The 23,256-nt window shown below is 54.2% G+C and overlaps 1 protein-coding gene across 1 annotated transcript; it reads right to left on the bottom strand.

Annotated features, from left to right (window-relative positions):
- Nucleotides 1-7,337: 7,337 nt before the first annotated feature.
- Nucleotides 7,338-10,228, bottom strand: POU3F1 (POU class 3 homeobox 1). Its single transcript, XM_004467113.3, has one exon. It carries the CDS (start codon nt 10,208-10,210, stop codon nt 8,852-8,854), a length of 1,359 nt encoding a protein of 452 aa, XP_004467170.2. The 5' UTR covers nt 10,211-10,228; the 3' UTR covers nt 7,338-8,851.
- Nucleotides 10,229-23,256: the final 13,028 nt, after the last annotated feature.

Below are 23,256 nucleotides of genomic sequence, written 5' to 3'. Positions count from 1 at the left end.
ACAGGTCTGGGACTAGAACATTGCCCTGTGTCTCCCAGGGCCAAGATGCTGCTGCCATTTCTGGCAGAAAACTGAGTTCCAGTGGTAATCTTCAGCTATGGCAAGAGTTAAGCACCTAAGTTCTTTCCTCTCCCCCACGTCCTTTGAAATTTCTCTAGTTTAGGCCAGCACTTGGCACCCATGGAGCTAAGGGGAGTACCAGGCCCATGCAGAGACTATATTGACTACAACTTCCCTGGAGCCCTGAAGAACAGAACATGGCATGCATGTTCCCAGTGCTTGGACATACATGATTCATGGGGGCAACAATAGATTTAGTCCCTTTATCTCAAACAATTGCTTTACGTGGGACCGCCCATGCCTACCCCACATGACTGAGAAGCAGGTTGGGGAAGAGGCTAATCTGGGAGTTCCTGGTGCTCAACACAGGACCTGGCTGTTAAAATGGATGAATGGATGAGTGGACAGGCGGTTGAATGGGTGGTTGAGGGGTGGATGGATGAGTGGATGAGTGGATGGATAGGTGGATGCGTTGATGAATGCATGAGTGGATGGATGGAGGATTTGTGGATGGGTGGATGAGAGAATACCCACTTCATATATGAAGGTCCAGGGATGACAAATGACCCAACTTGGGTCAGCCTAAGAATGAGGAGGTACCTGGCCCCACCTTGGAGGCTGAGTTGCTCTGTGGTGTAGACTGGTGGTTAACCTCTGGGCAAGGTTGGAGTGGAACCAGGAGCTGGTGTCAAAAGGAATCTACAGCCAGCCTGGGTCCCACAGTAGGTGGTTCCATAGGGTCTAGGGAGCTTGATCCTGAGCTGACTCTTCTTTGGTGGGGTCAGAGGAGGGGGTAGGGGCTGAAAAGGTGCTAAACAGGGCAGGAAAAAACACGAAGATTCAGGAAGGGGGAGTGGGTGGGGTCTGAGGGCCCTGGGCTTCAGTGGCTTTGCCTCCTCAGGATCAGCCCTGAGCTGGGAGTCACCCCCCCAGCCCTCCAGTCTAACTCCTTGTTCTTCCTGACCCAGCCTCACAGTATCATCTTTTACAAAGCCTTTCTTGAATCTCTGGGTGTTGTTCCCACAGAACGCAGTACGGGAGTCTTAGGACTCAAAGGGAATTCAAGACACATTTACTGGATACGTGGAGTTGGCATAAGGAGTCAGAAGTGGGGAATGGTTTGGGAGACTGCATCTGCCACTAAACTTCTGGGTCATCTTGAGCAATTTCCTCTACATCTTTGGGCCTCAGTTTCCTCACGTGTGGTCTGGGGATAGCGAGCTTGAGCCTTTGTGTCCAGAGTGGTTTTGAGAATGAAGGGAAATAATTCTGGGGGGAAAAAGCATGAGGCATTGTTTTTCTGCCCTGCTGCAGCCCAGCAATAACATAATAATATATATTGTACATATAAAATTATTTTTATAGCTAACAGTTAATGTGTACTTGCAATGTGCCAGGCTTTCCTCTAAGTGTTTACATATATCATCTCTCATTTAATCCTCACAGCAATCCTGTGAACTAGATACTCTTCTTATCTTCATTTTACAGTGAGGAAACTGAGGTATGGAGAGTTTACATGGCCTGCCCAAGGGCAGATAGGTGTAGCTGGGACAGCTGGGATTAAAGCGTGGGTGGGCTCCAGGGTTTAGCTGCCCGACGTGGCTGTTCAATGGACTGATCAGGAGGGCTCCCTGACCTTGTTGGTGACCTTAGACAAGTCACTCAACTTCTCTGAGCCGCACAGGATTGACCTGGTTTGGGGGCGGTGGAGGGGGTGAGTGATCCTGGCCAATTTACTCCAACACTCTTGGTCGGCAGATCCTCTCTCCAGTGGGAATCTCCTCTGTTTTGGGCACCCCCCCCCAAGTAATGAATACCACTGTTTACCACCCCTCCCCAGGACATGTGAAAAGAACACAGACCAGGGAGTCGGATAAAATGAACTTTATCCCTGGTTCTATCATTAACTAGTCATACCATCTTGGACAGGTCACTAAAAACTCTGGGGGTGCCAGTTTTCTCTTCTGTGAAATGGGAATAATTAATGTGAGATAATAAAAATAATGCACAAAGTGCCAGCTAAGTATTATGTCAGAGTGCCTTTGACAGAGTAGGGTCCATGGTGAAGGTTCATTACATTTTGTTTTCTCCCCTTTACGTTTGTCTCTGCAAAATGCCCTGCCCAGGATCCAAATAAAACAGCTTCATTCACTGGTCACCTACTTACACTAAGCAGTATACAGACATTACCCCATTTAATTCTCAAAACAGCCCCATTGTAGAGGGGCTGCCACTGCCACCATATCAGGAAACTGAGGCTCAGGAAGTATAAGTTGCTGGCCTAAGGTGACACACTGATAGGAGGTAGAGGTGGGATTTGTACTCAGGTCTGTCTGATGCCACAGCCCATGTGCTTCACCATTCTGCTCTCTGCTTCCCCAAGCCATGAGTGGCTTCTGTAGGGAGAAGGCAGGTGCCTCACAGTGGCTGAAGGGGTGCTTGCTGGAGGGCCGGGACTCTCCACGAGCTGCTTGGGTCAGCGCTGCCGGTGGCTTAGCAGAAGGAGCTGTAAGGAAAGGCCAAGGAGGCGGAACATCCAACCCCAAGCAATGGGAGCAGCAGCAGTGCATAGTCCAGGCCTGCTGCGGTTCTTGCTGCTGCTCAGAGCTGAATAATCTGGAGCCTTTGAAGAAGGATTTCTGAAAAGCCATCAGGAGTGAATCATTGACTTAGGGAGGCGATGAATCAACGGGGAGTTCATAAAACGGCAAATGAATCGGGTGTGAGAGTGGCGGAGCCACTGCTATTCCCCAGAACCCTCCGGGGATGGAGAGCCGAGAGAAAAGAAATAAAACTAACACGGGGCCTCCCGCCTGCCGCAAGCCCCAGTCAGCCCCTCCTTCCATGTGGGACGACCGAGTAGGGCAGAGGGACGAGACCCACTGGTGGGGGCAGTGGGGTCCTCAGCCTCCTGGGTCCAGGCTGCGGGTGTAATTAGCAAACGCCTTTTTTCCTTCTTTTCAGGAGCCCTCACAAGAAAGAACACTGATTTTGACGAACACCCAAAATAATGTGAGATCAGGCACCATGCATTATGCATGAGGTCTGATTTAACATGAACATTATTTCTTGTGTACGAGACCATATGCCTCCGTGCTGTCTCTGCAGCCTAATAATACCCAGACCCACCCTGGTCAGGCTCAGCCGAGACATGTCCACTGGTGGGAGTTGGGGGGTGGGCGGTGGGGCTTGAGGCAGAGCCCTCCTGGCACTGGGCTTATCTGAGCAGAGCCCACTCAGATGCCTGGGCGGTGGGTGGAGGTGGGAGGTGGGTCGTGCCCCCGGCGGAACATCAGGGAGCTGGGGGTGGGTGTAACTGTGAAAGTGCCACTGTGTGTGTGTGTGTGACATCAGGAGCCTGTGACTAGGTGATGCTGCGGGGGGTTCACATGCTCAGTGGCGTGGCTGCGTGTACAGCGCTGAGGTTTGACTGCAGGAGAGGGATGGTGGCAGGAGCGGGGAGATCTAATTGCTGCGTGTGTTTGTATATAGACACGCATATGTACGTATGGGGGTGTGTGTTTGAAAAATAAGATCACACATACATACAAACACACAGCCTAACGTTAATTATCTGAAAGGGAGCAGGAAGAGATCTGGGAGGAGCTGGGACAGTGACGGGCAGGGATGCATTTGGAAAGTGGTTAGTGGGGCAAGTGTGTGGAAATCCTGCAAGAAGGGGCCCCGTCGGTGGTGTGTGCTTAGTTAAATATTCCATGTGCGAGGTAGCTGGGAGCTCCCAAGAGCTCAATGCCAGAGGCCAGAGAGCTGGTCCTGGACAGCTGAAACACCATGTGGGTGTGACCACGGGCGTGTAAGTGTGTGTGCGAGTGAGCCAGCCAGCGGGAGTGTGGGACTGGGGTATTAGCAGTCCTGAAAGGAGTGAGGGTGATGAGCAGGACAGAGATTGTGGGCGATGGCGAATTTCCAAGTGGATGTGGGATTCTGTGGGGTGGAAGATGATGAGGGAAGGGTCACGAGGGCAAGTGTGTGCAGGAAGCAGGATTACTTCTTTCGGAGGCTCAGGTTGCCTCAGCTCTAGCTGGCACTTCTTGCAGAGCAGCCGACTTGAAGCCAATTTTTTTTGCGGGGAACGTGCGACTCTGAGGTGGCCCTGGTGTCTGCTCCCACGTCCCAGCTCAGGGACCAATAGAGGGCAGTCCTTCCACATGGAGGCCTCCGAGGTGGCAAGGGAAACCCCTGACTGCCAGTCAAACTCCAAGGCTTTCAAACATGCCGACAGCTCCAGCTGCCTCTGGCCTCGGTTCCTAAGCCTGGGTCGATCCTCTCAGCTAAGCTGTGGGCAGCAGCTAAGGCAGGTGACCATCCTCCTCTCTCTCCTCATCCTGCTCAGGTGGGGGCTTTGCTGGGGTCTCCTTTCGGAAGCTTACGCCATGCTGGGAGGGCTACTGGGAGCGGGGCAGCCTCGCCATGGGTGTGTCACGGGGGACTGATTCTCCATCTCCACATGGAGGCCCAGAGCCTCTCCAGGAAAAGCGAGTTGCCAACAGCTCTGAATGGGCAGCTGTCATTGGGGCACCCAATCGAGTCCTGGGCTCAGGGGGTAACTGGTCAGGATCCAAGCGACCTAACGCATTGACTAGTGTGTCTTCCTGGGTGGGAGGTGGGGGTAGATGAGTGTCATTGGGACTCTAAGAAAGACCGATAGGGTGAAGCTCCCTGCTCAGGGTAGGGCGTCTTCTGCCTCGGTGACCACAGGTGACCACGATGGCTACCTTCCTCCTTCCTGGGCCGGCCAGCCTCCACCCTGCAAATACTCTCCTGGCTCAGTGCTGTGTGGATTTTCTTTTTTCCCCTCCTACCTCTGGGAGTAGCTATGGATGTGCTCTCAGAGTGGCACACACGGATTCATACACCACTACTCAGAGATTCCTGTGGGGTGAGTAAAGTTCTGACTACCAGAATCTGGGGCTGGATGACCACAGAAAATAATTTTGTTCAAACGAAAATGGGCAGGAGATGGAATCAGAAAATTCCCTATCTGCAAGGGAAAGCTTTGGCTTCCTCTGAAGTCAGTTCTAGGTACATTTGCCTCTCTGGAATGAAAGGTAGTCTCTCCTGAGCTGGCAGGTAGATACACATACATATGGGATGGAGAAGCTGTGGCCCGGCCCAGAGCTGACAGTGCCTTTCCTATACTCTCTTCTATCCAGGGAGGAAGACTAGATGAAAATAAAATAAACTATTCCTCTATCGTTTTCTCCCTGTATAGTCGAACGTGCCGAGGTTCTTACCACTCATCCCCAGGCTGGAAAATGGGGGAAGAAGCCCCGGACTTCGGGTTACCAAGGGGCTGGTCAGTGGATGGCAGCCCCAGGAGGGAGTCTCATTCACCAAAATCCTCCCAAAGTGGAGAATTTTCTTCCATCCCTTTTTCCACTTTTTTTTTTTTTGTTCTATTCCTCAGCTGCAGCGGCTCCCTCTTGATAGGCCGGCTCCCTCTTGGTAGGCCGTATTGTTTTGTTGTTTTTGAGTTGACTTGCTTAAATAATAAAGCTACCCTCTTGTACGGGATTAAGCAGACAATTAGGAAATCAATCAATCAATTGGTGTCAGCTGCAGGCAGGGGCCAGTGAAAGGCCCATCTTCTCAGCTGTCCTTCCCAAGCTCAAATCCTGCTGAGGCGCAGCGCGGGTGCGGGGAGCTCTGAGCTTGATTTTCTTCCATTTCAGGGCTCGGGGACTGGGACACATCCAGGAATGGAGAAATAAGGAGGGAGTGGGGGAAGCGTGGGCCCGCTTCGGAGAACTTAGTGGAGCAGGAGAAGAGAGGCTGAGGTCGAGGGGCCAGCAGCTCCCGGCAGGCCGAACAGCCACCAGACGGCCAGGGAGTTCCAGGATCCTCTTTAAAAAGTGCTGGGAGGTCCACTGGCCTACCACCTGGGGAACGGCTGGGACACTGGTGCCAATTACAGGGCTAATCGCTCTCCAGGCTGGACTGAGGAAGGAAAAATAATAAAGGAGTAGCACGCAAGAGGCTGGGCCTTTGAAACAGCGGCACCCTTTGTATCTGCAGAGGCAATTCCCCCTAAGATTGAGGAGCAGAGCCCAGGACAGCCACCGGGAACTCTCCGCCCAGCACAGTCCTCCTGAGGCCCTGCATCTGGCCAGCGACACCAACGTGGGGGCCGGGGAACACCTCTCTGGGAAGCCTGATGCCGCTGGTTGGAGCTAGGGCCTCTCACAAGCCTGGGCTGGGGCAGCTTCCCAGGCAGGAGAAAATGTAGACAGCTCACTAAGGGATACGACTTTTCCCCAGCAAAGTGATGGTGCCCTGGAGCTCTGGCTCCATAAAGAGTAAAAGAAATCTCACGTGGCCCCTGCTGGAAGGGGAAGCACTGCATTTGTGGAGGAAAGAGGGAGAGTTATTGGAAATAAACAAGCAAGATCTAGACTGGGACGCTGGTAGTTTTGGATTTTGGACCATCCTGACTCTGGGTCTGGGGGATGTTGCTCAAGGTTTGAGAGGGCACAACTGATAATGTCTATCAGTCGCTCCTCTTCTGGCCGCCGTGGGGCTCTCCCATGGGCGTCGGCCTCACTCCCTGCCGGGTTCTTAGATGCCCCGCCCCTAGAGAGGGGATGTCAGGTCTGCCTGGCAGCACCGAGGTCTGCGCCCCTATTCCTCCCCAAGAGAAGTTGGGGCAGGTGGTTTGTTTGAAGAGAAGTAAGATTGGTTTTGCCCAAGCAAAGAGGGAGGGCTCCCTCCCCAGCCCGACTCGGCTGGCGTGGGTCCATGAAACCCATCTCCAGCTAAGCTGTTACAACTCCGTGTGGAGCCAGGTGGGCCCTGTGGGGCATGGTGGGGAGACACGGAACAGCGAAGTGCCCCAGGGTGAAGTGAAACCAAAGTCACGGGTTGGGGTGTCGGGCAGGGGATACAGGGGTAGGCTTCTTCCTTGGTGACGGGCAGATGTGTGGTGCCTGAGGAACAGTTGACCCAAACTCAGTGTGGTGCCTGTGATTCACCGCCCCAGGCCCTGCCTGGTCTGGCCGTGAGCGACTCTGTCTGTGGGAGGGCGGATCCGAGGCGGCGTCATCTTCCCTAAGCTCATTCATTCGAGGCAGGGGCAGACTGTTGTCCAAGGGTCCTGCTATGGCCTGGAAGGTCCTCACGGTCACCTTCCTCCAAAATCTTCCCTATTGGGGTCAGGACTTTAGGGGAGATGAGCCAGGGTGTCCCATCACTTCACCCTGAAAGCGACCCAGCCCTGGCAGTAAAGAGGACAGGACACAGCCCTGGGATACATGTTTATGTGAGTAATAAAATATTTACTATAACATAAATATAAAGGGAACTTCCCAGTCTACATTATTATTTTTGCAATAAAGATACAAAGAATGCACCCAAACATTGTTCCAAAAAAAAAAAAATTAAATTTCAAAGGGTATCGAACAGAACAAGAAACGGAGAAGGGGAAGCTCCAAACACATCCAGAAAATAAATAGAGAAGGGTCAGAAATCCGGAAATAATATTAAAATATCTTTTTCGGATTAGTTGGTGTACAAAATCCTGGGGTGGGGGAGAGGGCGACCCGGAAAACCAAAAATAAAAACCAAGCACAAAATGTTTCTTCTCCCCGCCAGTGTGTACATATCTCACATATTTACATGGTTCCCACCTCACCCCAAACTTGGGCAATTTCTCTCCCTACCTCCCCCGCAGCATCCCGCATCCCGGGGGTGGGGGCGGGCAGCGGCCGGGACAAGGGGCAGAGGAAAGGGGCAGGGCATCAAGCAGAAGGTTTTCAGGGAACGGCTTGTTTCTACAGTCGGTTACAAAATACCTCCAACTTTTCTAAGTTTCGTTTGTCGATGGGCAGGAGCGCCGGGCCTCGCGGGGAGTGGGGGCCCCCTGCTGTGCGCTGGGCAGTCTGCGGCGGGGACGCAGCCCCTTCCCAGCGCCGGTGCGTGGGAGCACAGACCCCTCCGGCGTGGCCGGGAACCGACCCGGGGCTCGGATGAAACGAAACGAAAAATGAACGCTCGAATTTTTTTTGTTACTTTTTGTTCTTTTTTTGTTTTTGTTTGTTTTGCTTTTTGTGGGGAGGACAGGGGCAGGTGAGGGGCAAAAAATAAATTAGGCTAGATTAAAGCTTTGGCTATTTCCTGCTTTATACACAGACGCGGCTCTCACGGCCTCCCCCGCTCCGGGGCCCCGATAAATACAGTAGACAGCGATTTAAATTAAGGGCGCAGGCGGAGTTAGAAGGACCCCAGGAGCCGAGAGGCTCCCCGAATAAATAAAAACCGTAAAAAACCAGGCCCGGAGGAGGGACAGGGGCGCATCCTTCTGGGAGAGAAGAGGTGTGGAGCGGATAAAGTGGCAGGCCCCCACCCGGCCCCGCGGGTTCGGCGTCCGTGCCGGGGAGACAGGCCGGGCAACTCTCCTCTCGTCGTCCTCTCTCCCGGGGACTCCCTTACCCCGCCCCGCGTTACCTGTCGCTGTGGGGAGGCCGCTGCCGGGATCCGGCCCCGAACAGCCCTGGGGGGCAGGGGCGGGGGTCGTCGAGGGGCTGGGGGCGGGGAGCAGGCGTCCGGCTCCTCGCTTCTCCGGGTCTCGGGCGCCGCAGCCCGGCGGCTATCTCCGCCGCTCGCGAGAGACGGGGGGTCCGGGCGTCTGGCTTTGTTCGAAAGTTTCTGGGCCTTTTCTTTCTTTTCTTTTTCTTTTTTTTTGTAAAATCCAAAGCGACCGAACAAAAAGAGTCCAGGCCGCGCGGGCTGCATGCCCGCGCCTCGTTGCGTTCCGGCGGGGGCCCGGCCCTCGGGGTCACTGCACAGAGCCAGGCAGTGTGTGGTGGTGGTGGTGGTGCAGCGCGGCCGGCGGCGGCGGCGGGGGCGCCGAGGGCGGCGACGCGCCGCCCCCGCCCGGCCCCAGCTCGCCGGGCGCGTATACGTCGTCCATGGGCGGGTGGCCGGCGCCGGCCGCCGGGGTCATGCGCTTCTCCTTCTGCCGCCGGTTGCAGAACCAGACGCGCACCACCTCCTTCTCCAGCTGCAGGCTGTCGGCCAGGCCGGTGATCTCGTGCGCCGAGGGCTTGGGACACTTGAGAAAGTGGCTCTCGAGCGCGCCCTTGACCCCCACCTCGATGGACGTGCGCTTCTTGCGCTTGCGGCCTTGCGCCGCGATCTTGTCCAGGTTGGTGGGGCTGCCGCTGGACGAGTCGGTCTCCTCCAGCCACTTGTTGAGCAGCGGCTTGAGCTTGCACATGTTCTTGAAGCTCAGCTGCAGGGCCTCGAAGCGGCAGATGGTGGTCTGCGAGAACACGTTGCCGTACAGCGTGCCCAGCGCCAGTCCCACGTCGGCCTGCGTGAAGCCCAGCTTGATGCGCCGCTGCTTGAACTGCTTGGCGAACTGCTCCAGGTCGTCCGAGCTGGGCGCGTCCTCGTCCGAGTGCTCGCCCACCGACGAGCCACCGCCGCCGCCCGCGCCCGGGTGCAGGTGCGCCGCCGCCGCGTGCAGACCGCCCGCGTGTGCATGTCCGTGTGCGTGTCCGTGGGCGCCCAGGTGCGGCGGCGGTGACGGCTCCAGCTGCGCCTCGTGGCCGTCCTCGTGCAGCGCGTGGTGCAGGCCCGGCCCCGCGCCGCCGCCGCCAGCCGCCAGCATCCCCGCCAGGCCGCCGCCGCCGCCCCCCGGGTAGGCCGCCTGCGCGTACAGCCCGAGCGGTTGGGGCTGGTGGCCCCCACCGGCCCCTGGCGACGGCGACATGGCTGGGCCCAAATGGTGCGCTGTACCGCCCTGCGCCCACGCCGCGCCCGCATGGGCCGCCCCCTGGTGCACCAGGCGCGCGTGGAAACCGCCACTGCCGCCGCCGTCGTCGGCTCGACCGGTGCCGCCGCCGCCTGCCTTGCCGTGTTCCAGGTGCGGGCCCCCGGCCCAGTCGCCGCCGCCGCCTCCTCCCGTGGGTAGCCACTGGGGGTGCGCGAGGCCCACAGGGTGGCCCGCGCCCGCGCCCAGCCACTCGTGGTGCATCAGCTTCTGCACTTCGCGGTACGCGGCCCCTGCGTGCAGCCGCTCAGCGGCCGCTGCCGCCGCTGCTGCCGCCGCGGCGTCCGGGTGCATGAGCGGCCCCGTGCCCCCGGCTCCGCCGCCCGGGCCCCGCGGGAGGTACTGAGCGGTGGTGGCCATGCCGCCCCGCGCCCTGCACCGCGCCGCCGCCGCCGCTCCGCTCCGTCTGCGGGCCCCGCCGCCGCGCTCCGCCGGCTTAAAGCCCCGACCCGCTCAGCGCTCCGGAGCCCCACCCCGCCCGGCGCCCATTGGCTGCCCGCGGAGCCACCTCCCGCCCCCCGGACCCGGCCCCCCGCCCCACGCGCCCGCCCGCCGCCGGGCCCGGCAGCCCGGAGCTCACCATTGGGCCTCGCTCCCGGGGTCCCGCGCGCCGGCCAAGCTGATTGGCCGCTGGGGCTTCATTCATTGCCCCCCTACGGTCCGCGTACACACTCACGCCCCGGGGGCGCGGCCGCCACGTGGGGAGTGGCGCGGGGGTGGCGCTGGGACCGCACCCCCTCTCATACCCGGCTGCGTGGGCCCCACACTCTCCCGGTGCTGGAGACTCCGAGCCTGGCCGGTCCCATTCTCCGCGCGGGCCCACTTCCCGCTCGGATCCCGCCGGGACAGCCAGAGGAGGCGGCGGGGATTGCGGGCTCCGGGAGGCGCTCGGGCTCCGAGGAGAGGCTCAGCCGGGTGCTGCTCCCGCCGTAGTGCCGCTGCCGGCGGGCCGGGATTCCCGCGGGTCTCGGTGGCTGCGAGCGGGAGGCAGCACGAGTTCCCGGCTGGGTTCCGGCGCTGCCGCTGCTCACCTCGCCTGCCTAACCGCCCGCAGTTTCCAGCGTGCACAGACCTCTCCTCTGCGTGCCGCCCAGTACTCGTCTCGGTTTTCCCTCTTATCCCTCTAGATTCAGCGTCGCAACTTCGCCCGACCTTCGTGACCCTGAGAGCGCGTCGGGCGCGGGCCGGGTGAGTACCGCGCAGCTCGGGCGGCGGCGCGGCGGGCCTGCGGGCCCCAGCTGTGCTACGGAGACGCGGGTATCCGGGCCGTGCCAGGGTTGGGAAATGAGAAGACCTGGAGGTGGAGGGTGTGCTCTGGGCATGCCGGCAGGGGTGATGGGTCCTGGGCACAGGGGCACCAGTCCTGCCTCTGCAGCCTTCTCATCCCTTCTCTCCCCGCCGGCACATCTCATTGGACGGGGTCACGGCGGGGTCATGCCCGAGGGAAGCTTGCTCTAGGTGCTGACTGGGGTTTGGGAAGGGCAGCTGTTACTTCAGAAATCCACACTGCAGACCAGGAGCTGTCCAGTCTTGCGCACAGCGCTAGGCTGGCTACAGCCGAACTTGCCCGGGGTTGCTGGAAAGGGAATTAAACAGGAGGCCTTGCTGGAGAGGCGGGCGTGGAATTCACTTACTTCCTCAACCCTGCAGTTCTTTGAGGACTGCCTGAGGAATCCCTAGCGGCCTTGAGCCTAGCTGGAGCTCTCAGTCTGTGCCTTTTTAAGCCACATTGGGCCGCAGGTCCGGCGTCAGTCAGCTGGAATGGATGCTTGGGTCCCAAGGAATCCTTCAGCTGCCAGCCTCCCCTCTTTCCTCTCCCTGATCTTGCCTCGAATGGATTCATAGATTGCACGGCCCTGGGGTTCCAGATCACAGGACTGAGCTGAGGGCCCTGCTACTGTGTGAGGAAAGGTGATTGGCAGACTCAGGAGGCAGCTGGAGTGGGGAGGATCTCAGAGTGGGCTGGGTTGACAGTGGCAAGGGTCATCGCAGGCACAGACTGGGCTCAGCTGGGTTCTGAGCACAGCTGGAGGACCAGCCTCTGTCTAGCCCCTAAGGGATGGAGCAGGGCAGGGTGGGGAGGGTCCTGGGCTGTCCATTGGCCACTGTACTGAGTAGGCACCTCAGCTCTTCCCTAGCTGTGGGAGCTGTCTTGGATCCCTGCGTCTGAACCCAGCTAGGGATGCTGGGCTTCCCTGGACTTTGTCCCAGGAAGTGGTCACCGGGAGGCAGCCCAGGACCTCCTGGTCCACTCGCTTCTCTGGCCCCTCTCTCAGACCAGGAGGCAGGACCAAGGCGAGGAAGCCCTCAGTAAAGGCTCATCTCACTTGACATTGAATCTTGGGCTTCAAACCTGGAGCTGCCACTTCCTGGGCAAGAGTAACTGGTTTAGTCTCTTTAGCCCTTGCTTTCTTCCTTGTGAGTTGGAAATACCATACCATAAGCAGCCTCACCTGTTGGAGGGTGGTATGGGATAATAGGTGTGAAAGGCTCTCAGGCAGGACTTATTGCACTAGGTGTTGGGTAAGTGGGCAAACTACTCCTCTCTCTAACTAAATCCCATTTTCTTCATCCATACATAAAGTAGGATTGTGGAGTTTTGGACCAGTTGACCTCTAAGGCCCTTCCAGCTCTGATGGTTTGTGTTTCTATGAATCTGTCCCATTTCCTGCTGGAGGAAGGGAAATGCCTGGACTTTGAACAGGTAATGTGATGTCCAGTCTTAGAATTGCCATTTAGATTTGAAGAACAGCGGCCAATGGGCATGGTGCTTTATAACATACTTTTACACTCAGCATTTTATCTGTGCCTCTTAGCTTAGCGAGAGACCAATGCATAGGTAAGGGAACAGACTTCTCCAGGGCACAAAAGCAGCCCTCAGTCTCCCTGCTGCTGTGGGATAAGTTAGGGTGCCAGTGGAGCCCAGTTTGGCCTTCTCAACAGAGAGAGCTCATGCCCTATCTCTGGCAGCTCTCTGGGGGGCAGGCCAAGGCTGCTGGGGCTCCCAAGGCTGTATTTCCAGATCTGTGCTGAATTGAGGGACATACGCAGAAAAGCAGCAGTCAGACTCTCAGGTTCCCCACATGAGCTGGTTATCCCAGCAAATCTCAGCCCCAATCCCATTACCCTATTAGCAGCCACATGACTTTGTGCAAGTTGACTGTCAGGGGTCTCAATTTCTTTATCTTAAAATAGAGACAATAATGTCTGCTTCTCAGGATTGCTCCAAGATTCTAAGGAAGAAACAAAGCATGTAATTTAGATGCCCCGTAAATGGCAGAGTTTGCCACTGGGGTGTGCAGCACTGTGAACTGGGAAAGGGTGAAATTTTTTTCTCCATTTTGGAACTTTTAGACCCTATACAATGATATGGTTTTGGTCTTAAGCTAAAATTTCCTTGTGTTTGAGAGTTAAGTTTCCCTCAGGACATCTTGACATCCTCCTCACTCTTGGTCCTGCAGAGTCTGTATGGGAATGTTGAGGACTTTGACTCAGCCATTGGTGGAGACAGCTTCAGCCAAACAACCCCTCTATCTAGGAGCCCCACTGTCACAGACCTGCAGGAGAACTTGTCCTCAGACACAGATGGACTCATGGAAGTTACCTGTCTCTTGCAGGCACAGAATGGTTCTGGCATGCAAACATATGTGCATGGACACAACAGCACATAGATTCATACATGCAGCCTGCCACAGGGACAGATACACACACACAATGGGGAACATGGACCTGTACAAGTAGGCTGAATATTCATAGTCACACAACCAATACACAATGAGAAATACAGGCATGTGCATGAACAGGGACATACTCAGAACTCACAAATGGGCTGAAATAGGCTCAAACAGCCCTTCCTTCACTGACACAGAAATATGAAACCTGCCAGCTTTGGGGTCACAAACACGGAGATGCTCAGCTGGTATGGTGATCCATACAACTAGGTGCACCCACCTATTCCTGTGTTCAAGCTTGCAGAACTGGCTGCACACTCTCTCGATGCACACAGACACAAGCCCCCCGCACCCCATCACACAGACACACAGACACACACACCCATAGCCTATAGGAACTAGCAGATCTACACAAGGGACCAGAATGCAGAGGAAGGGGCCATACCCAGCCTGGAATTAGGTCCACATCCTTTGGCAGCGCTTGTCTCAAAGAAGCAGGGAAACCCTTTCTTTTCATATTATTTTCACCCTCTTGTCTGTAGAGGCAGCTCTCAGGCAGTCCGCCCCAGCCTCAGAAGCCCTGGGCCTGCCTCCACCGCAGGGGTCCCTGCCCGACTGGCCCCTAGACCAGGAGCAGCATGGGCTGGGCTTTCCCAGAGCAGTGCCACCTCCGTGGGCCAGCCCTGGTGTGTGACCAGGCCTGTTTATTTGACACAGGTCACCGAGCCTCCAGCAGATGGGGCCCGCGCAGTGGGGGGTCCCCGAGCTGGGAGGGGCTGCTGGAGAGGTTCTTTGCAGGGATAAAGGGCTGCACCAGCTCCAGCCCCATGTACTCGCTCTGTGAAGCCGCGGGCCACACGTACCAACCTCCCCCCTCCACACTCACACTCTGCCTGATGGATTCGGCTACGGCCGCTAGACCCCAGTCCCACTCAGGAGGCAGGCAGTCGCCACCAGCCTGCTCCTGGTCGCCATGCCCTCTGATAGTCCAGACGCACCTCCTAGGCCGGCGAGCCCAGGCAGCGCCACGCGGAGCACAGCCTTTGGGAGGGAGAAAAGAGGCACGCGGTCTTGGGCAGCACCTCCTGGAGGCAGCTGGGCCGGCCAGCTTCCCCACTCTGGTCTCTGTGCCTCCTGCTCTGGATTTTGTCAGGGAGGATTCCGAGTCCTGGAAGCTTTGAGAGCTGAAGCAGCCCCACGGCCTTTCTTTTCTTTGCTGGGGAAGATAAGACACTCCACCTGGATTCTTTGCAAGCCAGGAATGCTGAGAAGAGCTGAAGAGGAGAGCAGGGCTTGTGGGAGAACTGCTGGAGGCGCTGGTGCCTTAGGGCGCCCTCGCGCGCGCGCGCGCGCGCGTGTGTGTGTGTGTGTGTGTGTGTGTGTGTGTGTGTGTGTGTCGGCTTTGAGTCTTTGTCCAGGGCTGGGGGTGGGGCAGGGGTGAGGCAGCTCTCACCGCCCACTGCCTTTCCCTTCTGCCAGTCTTCTCCTTGTGTCCAATTCTTGCATTTTCAGAGTGCCTGGCTTGGGAGTCAAAGGTCCCGGCTTCCCTCTTGGCTATGATTCAGACCTGCTGGATGACGTTGGACCAGTCCCAGCCTCCTAGTGTCAGTGAACCTCAGTATCCCCGACTGTAAGAGAGTAGGATGGTTTCTGATGGGCTGCTTGAAAAGGTGGAATGAGATCACTGCCCGGATGAGAACTTGGAAAGGGAATGTGTGGCTTGGTTTCTCTTCCCGGCTGCCTGGGGATGAGTAAGAGGCTGTTTGGTCAGGAGCAGAATCTGTCCGTCCGCCAGCCAGTTCTAGCTAAACAGTGTCAGGAGTGAGCACGCCCGCTGGGGTTCGCTGCCCTGCTCGTTCTGGGCTGGAATATGGTTTTCACTGGAAGAGTCCAGCAGGGTCCTGCCTGTCACAGACTCCCAGCCTGGGGGTGTGCCAGGGTCATCTTGTCCATGTGTTGCTTCAGTGTGGGTTGGTTGTGGTTAGACAGATGCACTGTGCTTGTGCCACCCCAAAAGCTCTCCCCACCCCGGATGTGATTTCAGGCCCCTGCCTCTTCCTCTCCAAACTGAGTTGCTCCAGGTGGCCAGTGTCTCTTCTGTCTTTCCTGCGCTTGCTAGGGCCTGAGATTGAAGAGGGCGTGATGGGGGGGGGGGGGGGGAGGGGGGAAGGGGGCACTTTACTGCCTTTGGCCTGGGAGAAAAGAGCAGTCTCATTTATTTAATCTGGAATTCCCTATCTCTCTCAGTCTTGGGGAAGGGAAGGAAGGATGGAAGGCGAGATATCTTTTGGGCTGAACTTCTCCTTGCATTTTTTTTTTCCTGCCACAGCGGGAGGCCTCTGGGGGTGGGGTTCCTCCCATTGCATCAGTGGAATATTCAAATTAGGGGTGGGCAATTGCTCTTGAAATTTACCTCCACTTTTAGCAGAATGGCAGCCTCTAAGCTGGTGTTAATACCCACGATCCGGTTATGCAGAACACGCTCTCAGCAAATCGGTAAATCATTAGGGAGGATTAATCACTCTGAAAGGCTGGGGCTGGGTTTTGGTATTTTTTTTTTTTTTTCCAAACACTTTTTATCTGGCTGGCTGCAAAATCTACTACCATAGGGTGGGGTGGGAGCAGAAAGTGATAATTTAAGTCCTTGTCATCATCTCTAGAAGACTGACGTGTCTTCCTGGGCCTGGGTTTGACTTTGAGACCTGATTGAGGGGTGGGGGTGGGCAGCTTGGGTGGGGTGGGGTGGGGGAAGGGAGGGGAGTTCCCTGGGGCTTGTGTATGACAGTGTTAACGACAGGGTGTGCTTGGTAGCGTGGTGTGCTTGGTAGCGTGGTGTGCTTGGTAGCGTGGTGTGCTTGTCTGTGTGGTGACTGTTTTAACACGCTTGCCTGAATTTCTGTTTGTCTTTTATAGAGGCCTATAAGTGTTTGTGTGCTTGTGTTAGTGTGCTTGTACTTGGTTTGTATTAATGTGTGTGCTTTAGTGTTTGTAATTGTCAGACAGTGCTTCCGTTTGAGTGTTTTCTTTCCCCTTAAAATTTGTTTTATTAGAGCAGTTATAGGCTTACAGAAAAATTATCCAGAAAGTACAGAGTTCTCACATAGCTCCCTCCCCCCAGATTTCCTTATTATTAACATTTTGCATCAGTGTGGTATCTTTGTTACAATTGATGAACCAATATTATTATAATTATACTATTAACTGTTGTCCATAGTTTACATTAGGGTTCATTCTTTGTGCGGGATAGTTCTATGCTTTTTTTTTTCTTTAAATTTGTTGTGGTAACATTTTTGAAACATAAAATTTCCAATTTTAACCACTTTCAACTGTACAACTCAGGGGTGCGCACTGCCTTCACAATGTTGTGCTATCATGACCAGCCTCCTTTACCAAAACTTTTCCATCACTCCAAACAGAAACTCTGTACCCATTAAGCACTAACTCCTTGTTCCTTATCCCTACCCCCACCCCTGATAACCTGTGTTCTAATTTATGACTCTATGAGTTTGCTTATTTTAATTATTTCTTATAAGTTAGATCATACAATATTTTTCCATTTGCATCTGGCTCGTTTCACTGAACATGATGTTGAGAGTGGTGTTAATGTGAATTTACCCTTTGGGGATATTGTTTTAGTCAGAACATCCCGGCGAGTGGGAGCCCACACCTCACCTTCCTGAGGCTCAAGGTAGCACTGAGGGGAGGAGGCTCGAGCTGGAGGAAGTCCCAGCAGTCGTGTGCATGGGGCAGGGTGGGAGGAGGGAAGGCATGGGTCAGCATTTTATTTACCTGTTTGTGAACTGGTTGCCCTCAGGAAGAGACTTATCTAAGTCAAGCGGGAGGCCTCTTGGGGCAGATGGGGCCCGGCTCTCACTGTGACACCCCCAATTCTCCTATCCCAGGCACATTGCTGCCTCCTCCACCCATGAACCAGGGGCATGCGACATCTCGCGGTTCCTGAAGCCCTCCTGCCGAGCCACAGCACACACAGCTCTGGCTCCTGAGTGGAGCCGTGTGGCCACCAGGGGGGAAGCTCTCTTTACTCTAGACCCCTGCTGCCCCTGTGAGGTCTCCTGGGAAAAGAAGATCATTCTTCCAGCCGGGACCGAGCTGACTAATGGGCCAGCTTCCTTTTCCCTGTCTTTCTCCCTAGCTTTGGAACAGTAATTACCTTCAAATGACCCGTTAGCTCCATTTCCAGGGCCTTGGCAGAGTGTACGTGTGTGGGGATGAGGCCTCCTCTTAGTCCCAGAGTGTGGGATTTGAGGTAGGACTTAGTGGCCTGGTGCTCACATCGGGCCACTCATCTCCGTGTGGTGTGCTGCTGTCCCCAGTCTCCCCTAACCCTTCCCTCACACAGGGTCATCTTGGTTAGTCTCTCAATATCTACCACTCCACAAATGGCCCAGGCACCCTCTTCTCCTTTATGTGGACCTCATTCATCGCTCCACTGTGTGGCGTCCCTCCATGCAGTGGCCCAGCCTGGATTCAAGTGGAGGACCAGAAAATTACACAGCTCCTTGACTTTTACAGGCCAGGAAGGCCTGGGGAGAGTTGGCTGGGGTCAAGGGTGGCCTTCCGCTGCTTTCTTGGGGTAGTTTCTGGGGGGTGGAAGGCAGAGAAGGAAGACTTAGGGATTATATTTTCCCAGGGACCTCTCAGCATCTCTATCTCTAGTGGCAGACATCTGTCTGAGCTTAGGGTAGCATCTGCCTTCGCTGGAGACAACATCTGTTTGAGGCTGGAATACCTGGCTGAGCCCAGCACTTTATCTGGCCCAGGGAAAACTTCTATCTGGGCCCAGGACATGTGCCTGAACGTGGCACAACATCTGTCTGTCTGGTGCAACATCCTCCTGGCCTGGGGGCAATGTCTGCTTGAGTCCTGGACATCTGTCTGACTTGGGGACCTCTACTGAGCTTGGAACAATACCTGACTGTGCCTGGGGATGGACTTGTCATTGCAGATAAAATCACCTCTGATCTTCAACTTTGGTTTGTAGCTGAGAACAGAGTGTGTGCAGGATTTGTGTCTCTGCTGTCCTTTCTACCAGGGAGGGCCTTCAGATGGAGTGCCTCAGTTTACCTGCAGTTGTAGGCCCATTGGCCTGAGTGCTCATCTCAAGGGATGGCCAAAGCCCACACATCTGGTATCTCCTGGAAACCAAAGTTAAAGGACTGTGTAAGGGGAGTAGATGTGGTATAAAATCTGGTGATTGGTCTAAGACAGTTCTTCCTCCCATCCTCTGTTAAGTCAAGTTAGGATGCTCCTCCTAAGACCACGCTCTGACATGTCAAGAGACATGTCAAGTGACTTGTCCTCCTGAGAGAACTTCCATTGTTCCCTGTTGTGTCCATCGTCAGGTCTAAAGTCCCAGGTTGGCCCGCCCCCACCTACCCTCTGCCCTCATGTCTGCCACTGCTGTCACATGCCCTGTGAACCAGCAACAGTGAGCTTCTGTTTCCTCAAACTCACCAGGCCCTTCCAGAACTGCTCTCCTTCCTTTGCACATGCTCTTCGCTCTCCTTGGAATACCCTCTCCTCTCCTCCCTCTGTAACCTTCAAGTCCCAGCTCAAGGAAGGCTTTTTGCCTCTCTCTAGACTGTCACAGCCTCTTCCCTGTATCTGTGTGTATTGCTCGAGCATCTCTGTGTTAGTGTTTACGGGTCTGCGTTGTCATGAACTATGTGTGTCTGTCTCTCCCACTGGAGTGTGCGCTCCTCTGGGGGCAGGGCTGGCTCTGTTTCACCCATCTCCCAGCCCAGTGCCCAGTCTCTTGTGGGCACCAATAAAGAATGCCTGTTGAATGACCACGTGGTTGTTCCATGGTGATCTCATTTCTTTTTTCTTTTTTTAGTGGAGGACGTTTGGGTGATACTGTAGACACTGGATTTCAGTCTCAGGAAAAGTAATGGAGGGAGTTCAGTGGTTGAGTGCCTGCTTTCCATATATGAGGTCCTGGAGGTCCAGGGCTCAATCCCTGGTACTTCCTAGAAAGAAGGAAAAAAAAAGCAATGGACTTTAGAAAAGAAGGTATATCAACTTATTCATACCTGGTTGGTTGCCTGTAGCCAAAGGGGGTTGAGTAGTGGGTTTAGAGAGCCCTGAAAAGGGCCTTCTGGGGGTTCGGTCTGTGGCCCTGTCCTGCCCAGTGTTTTGTTTTTTTCTCCTACGGCCAAGACAAAGATGTACAGGAGCCAAAGGTTCAAAATGCTTGCTGCTGACAGGAACTGAGAGGAACAGTGGAAATAAATGCCTCTCTCTGGGTTGTGGGGATGTAAGGAGGACCATCTCGGGGCAAATGTCAGGACCTTTAACTGGGTTCAAACCCAGCGCCTTGAGGGTAAGTGGGCGAGCAGTGTGGCTCGCTTAGCTTGTGTGGAAGAATTACAGGGCTCCTAGTTTTGCTCATCCTGCTTGAGAACTAAAGCCACATAAGGTGATGTTAGTACAAACATCATGTCCAGAGCAAAGGTCGGGCCTACCTGGCATCTGGCCCGGTTCAGAGGGATGCTATCCCCCGGAGAGTGTGGAGAGAGGCCAGAGGAGGGCGGGTGTGGAACGAGGGGCCGTAGCTGAGGAGAAGCCAATGTCCCAGGGACGTGGTTTCTGCTGACGGGGCTTCTATTCCACCAATCAGGGGTGCCTGTATCATTTTGCTGCTGATAAAAGCAAAAATTCATTACCTCAGAAGTGTATGAAAGAGAAAGTGGAAGTCAAGTCCTCTGTTACTAATGTCCTGGGGCTGCTGTAACAAATTACTGCATACTGGGGGCCTTAAAACAGCAGAAATGTGTTCTCTCACAGGTCAGGAGGCTAGGCTAGAAGACCAAAAGCGAGGTGTTGGGGGGCGAGCTCCCTCTGAAGGCTCTAGAAAAGCCTCTTTGCTCGCCTCCTCCTGGCCCCTTGTGTCTGCTGGTAGTCCTTGGCTTGACGCTGCATTGCTCTAGTCTCTGCCTCCGTCTTCCCTTGGCATTCTTCTTTGTGTGTCTGTGTCAATCTCCCTCTCCTTTCTCCTATAAAGACATCAAGTAATTGGAGTCAGGGCCCACTTTAATCCATCATGACCTCATCGTAACCTGATTTCATTTGCATAACCCTATTTCCATACAGTGTCACAGTCGCAGGTCCTGGGGATTGAGTCTTGAACACATCTTTTTTGGGTTATAGAAGTCAACCCACTATATCTTTCCTTACTCTCTCTGCCTCCCTCCTCATAACTGCTCCTATTGGGTATGTTTCTCCAGAACTTTTTTTTGTGTGTGCAGACATACATTATTTAGTAATAGCTAAGATTACTAAGTCCTTACTATGTGCAGGAATGGTGCTAAGTGCTTCTACCTGGGTTTACACATCACATCTTCACAAAAACTCCACGAGGTAGGTGCAGCTATTATTCACATTTTACAAATGAAGGAACAGGCTTGGAAGTTGAATAACTTGCCAAGGCTATCCAGGAAGAGATATACATACTTTTTTTTGACAAGAGATGAAATGGAACCACAGTACATGTGGTGTTTTGTAATGTGTTTTTTCACTAACAATTTTAGTGTGGATGTGTGTCTGTATTTATCGTCTACATCATTATCTATCTAGCTCATCTGTGTATTGTCTATTTGCCATCTATTAATCATTTATCTGTAAATCATATTTTTGTGAATACCAGCTCCTTATCCTTTGAATGACTTTATAGTATTTAGTTGCAGAGAGGCACTGTGGTTTTATTTAACCAATCCACTATTGATGGACATTTAGATAGTAGCTCCTGTCTTTGCCTGCCTGCAGGGCTGTCCTGGGGCTCAGGGAGCAGATAAGGTCTCTGTGACCCCAGGAAACAGATTTCAGGCCAAACCAAGGACGTTTCAGTGATCCAGGATTTTGGTTCCACTTTCTCAGGGACCACTTTGTCAGAGAGTTGGGGTGGACCCCCAGCCCCATCTGTTACACATGGAAAGCTGTGAAATAGGACGTACCCAAGAAATGGTAGGAATTAGTACTATTAATAGTAGTCACAATAATTATTAATATTGCAAGGATTAAATTAGATGATAATGATGATGATGATGATAATATTATAGGTGCTTACTAGTGCTTCGTATCATTCTAAACATTTGTTACCTCATTTACTACCTGTAGTGACTAGTGAGGAGGAGAATGCTTAGCATGTATTAGGTAACCAGTAATGGTGGTTGATAATCCTAACTTGGAAGTTCTAGGATCTCAGATGATAAGTCTGGGATAGTCAGCAGAACCCTAGATGCTGAGGCTTATGCCAAACCTCCTGAACTGCAGGCAGCCTCCTCCGTGCCTTGAGGTGCTGACTCAGCAGTGAAAGATGCAAATTCTTACCTTGGTTTGCATATGATTTACACATATTTATTTATGAATATCTTTGATTAATGTCAAAGTGCCTGGTGATTTTTCTGCTAGGCTGCAGGGCCCTGCAGAAGGCATGGCTAGTGTGGACTTGGCTGTGGGCTCTGAGTATACGTGTGTCAGTGTCTATGTGTTCAGTAGATAAAAGCAAGAGTTGTGGGTAGGTGGATGGTGGCTGCAGAGCCAAATAGGGGGCAGACTGGACCTTGGGATTCTGGAGTGGGAGATGTGGGCAGCTGATGGGAATAGGAGCTGTCAGCATAGGGCAGGGTCCAGCTATGAGGCTGGGGAGCAGGGCATGGGATAAGTGACTGGGGGCCCAGAGGTGGCCATGGTCTTGGAAAAGCCAGCATGCTGGGCAAGCCTTCTGGGTGGGAGCTTGGACACAGGGAACCGGAATAGGATCTGGGGGCCAGGGAGGACCCACAGTGATGGTGAGGGTATGGAAACAAGGCAGGAACTCAGATGCAGAGCGAGTGCTCTCTGCCATCAGGGTCTGAGGCAGGAACTGGGAAAATCTGCCTATCAGTAAGGATGTTCTGTATGTGCCAGCAGTGCCCAGCCCCATGCTTGGCACTGTGGAAAGACCAGTCCCATCCTGCAAACCTGGGCCAGGGGAGGGGGCTGGTGACATAAGGTGGGAAGGGCAGGACCCATAGCGATTGAAAGTTGCATGCCTGGCACCATGGGCCACTCATATCCGTGTTCTCCTTTAATCCTTATAAGGGTCCAGAGAGATAGTGGCGGTCTTACCTCATTGCAGAGGAGGAAGAGACTCAGAGAGCTGCAGAAACTTGCCTGAGGTCACACAGAAAGTAAGTGGAGGAGCCTGGATTTGGGCCCAGCTCTGCTTCCTTCCAGAACCCGACCACTTAGCTAGTTTATTTTGCCTTGGCCAGGTGTAAAATGAGGATAATACCTACCTCACTTGGTTGTGCAAGGGTTAAATGAGTTCAAGTGTGTAGAGAGCTTAGCACAGAGCTGACACACAGTAAAGGCTTCTCTTAGTGTCCTGACAATTAAAACAAATATGATACAACAGATTGGCTTAGCAACAGGAATTTATTGGCACAGGGTTTTCAGGCTTAATGAAGTCCAAAATTAAGGTGCCAGCAGGGCGATGCTTTCTCCCTGAAGAGTTTGGCATTCTGGGGCTAGTTGCCAGCAGTCCTTGGATTTTTGGCTTTTTGTCACATGGCCATGTCCTCCCCTTTCCCTTTCAGTTCCGTTGACTTCCAGGCTCTCTGGCTCCTCCCTGTTTCTTTCTCTGCATAAAGTCTCTAGATAGAGGATTAAGGCCTATCTTCATTCAGTTGGCCACACCTTAAACTAAAAACTACGTCTTTCAAAAGGTTCTGT

This window comes from Dasypus novemcinctus, chromosome 9, assembly GCF_030445035.2.
Source record: "Dasypus novemcinctus isolate mDasNov1 chromosome 9, mDasNov1.1.hap2, whole genome shotgun sequence".
Classification (NCBI taxonomy): Eukaryota; Metazoa; Chordata; class Mammalia; order Cingulata; family Dasypodidae; genus Dasypus; species Dasypus novemcinctus.
This window is presented reverse-complemented; position numbering and strand designations above follow the sequence as displayed.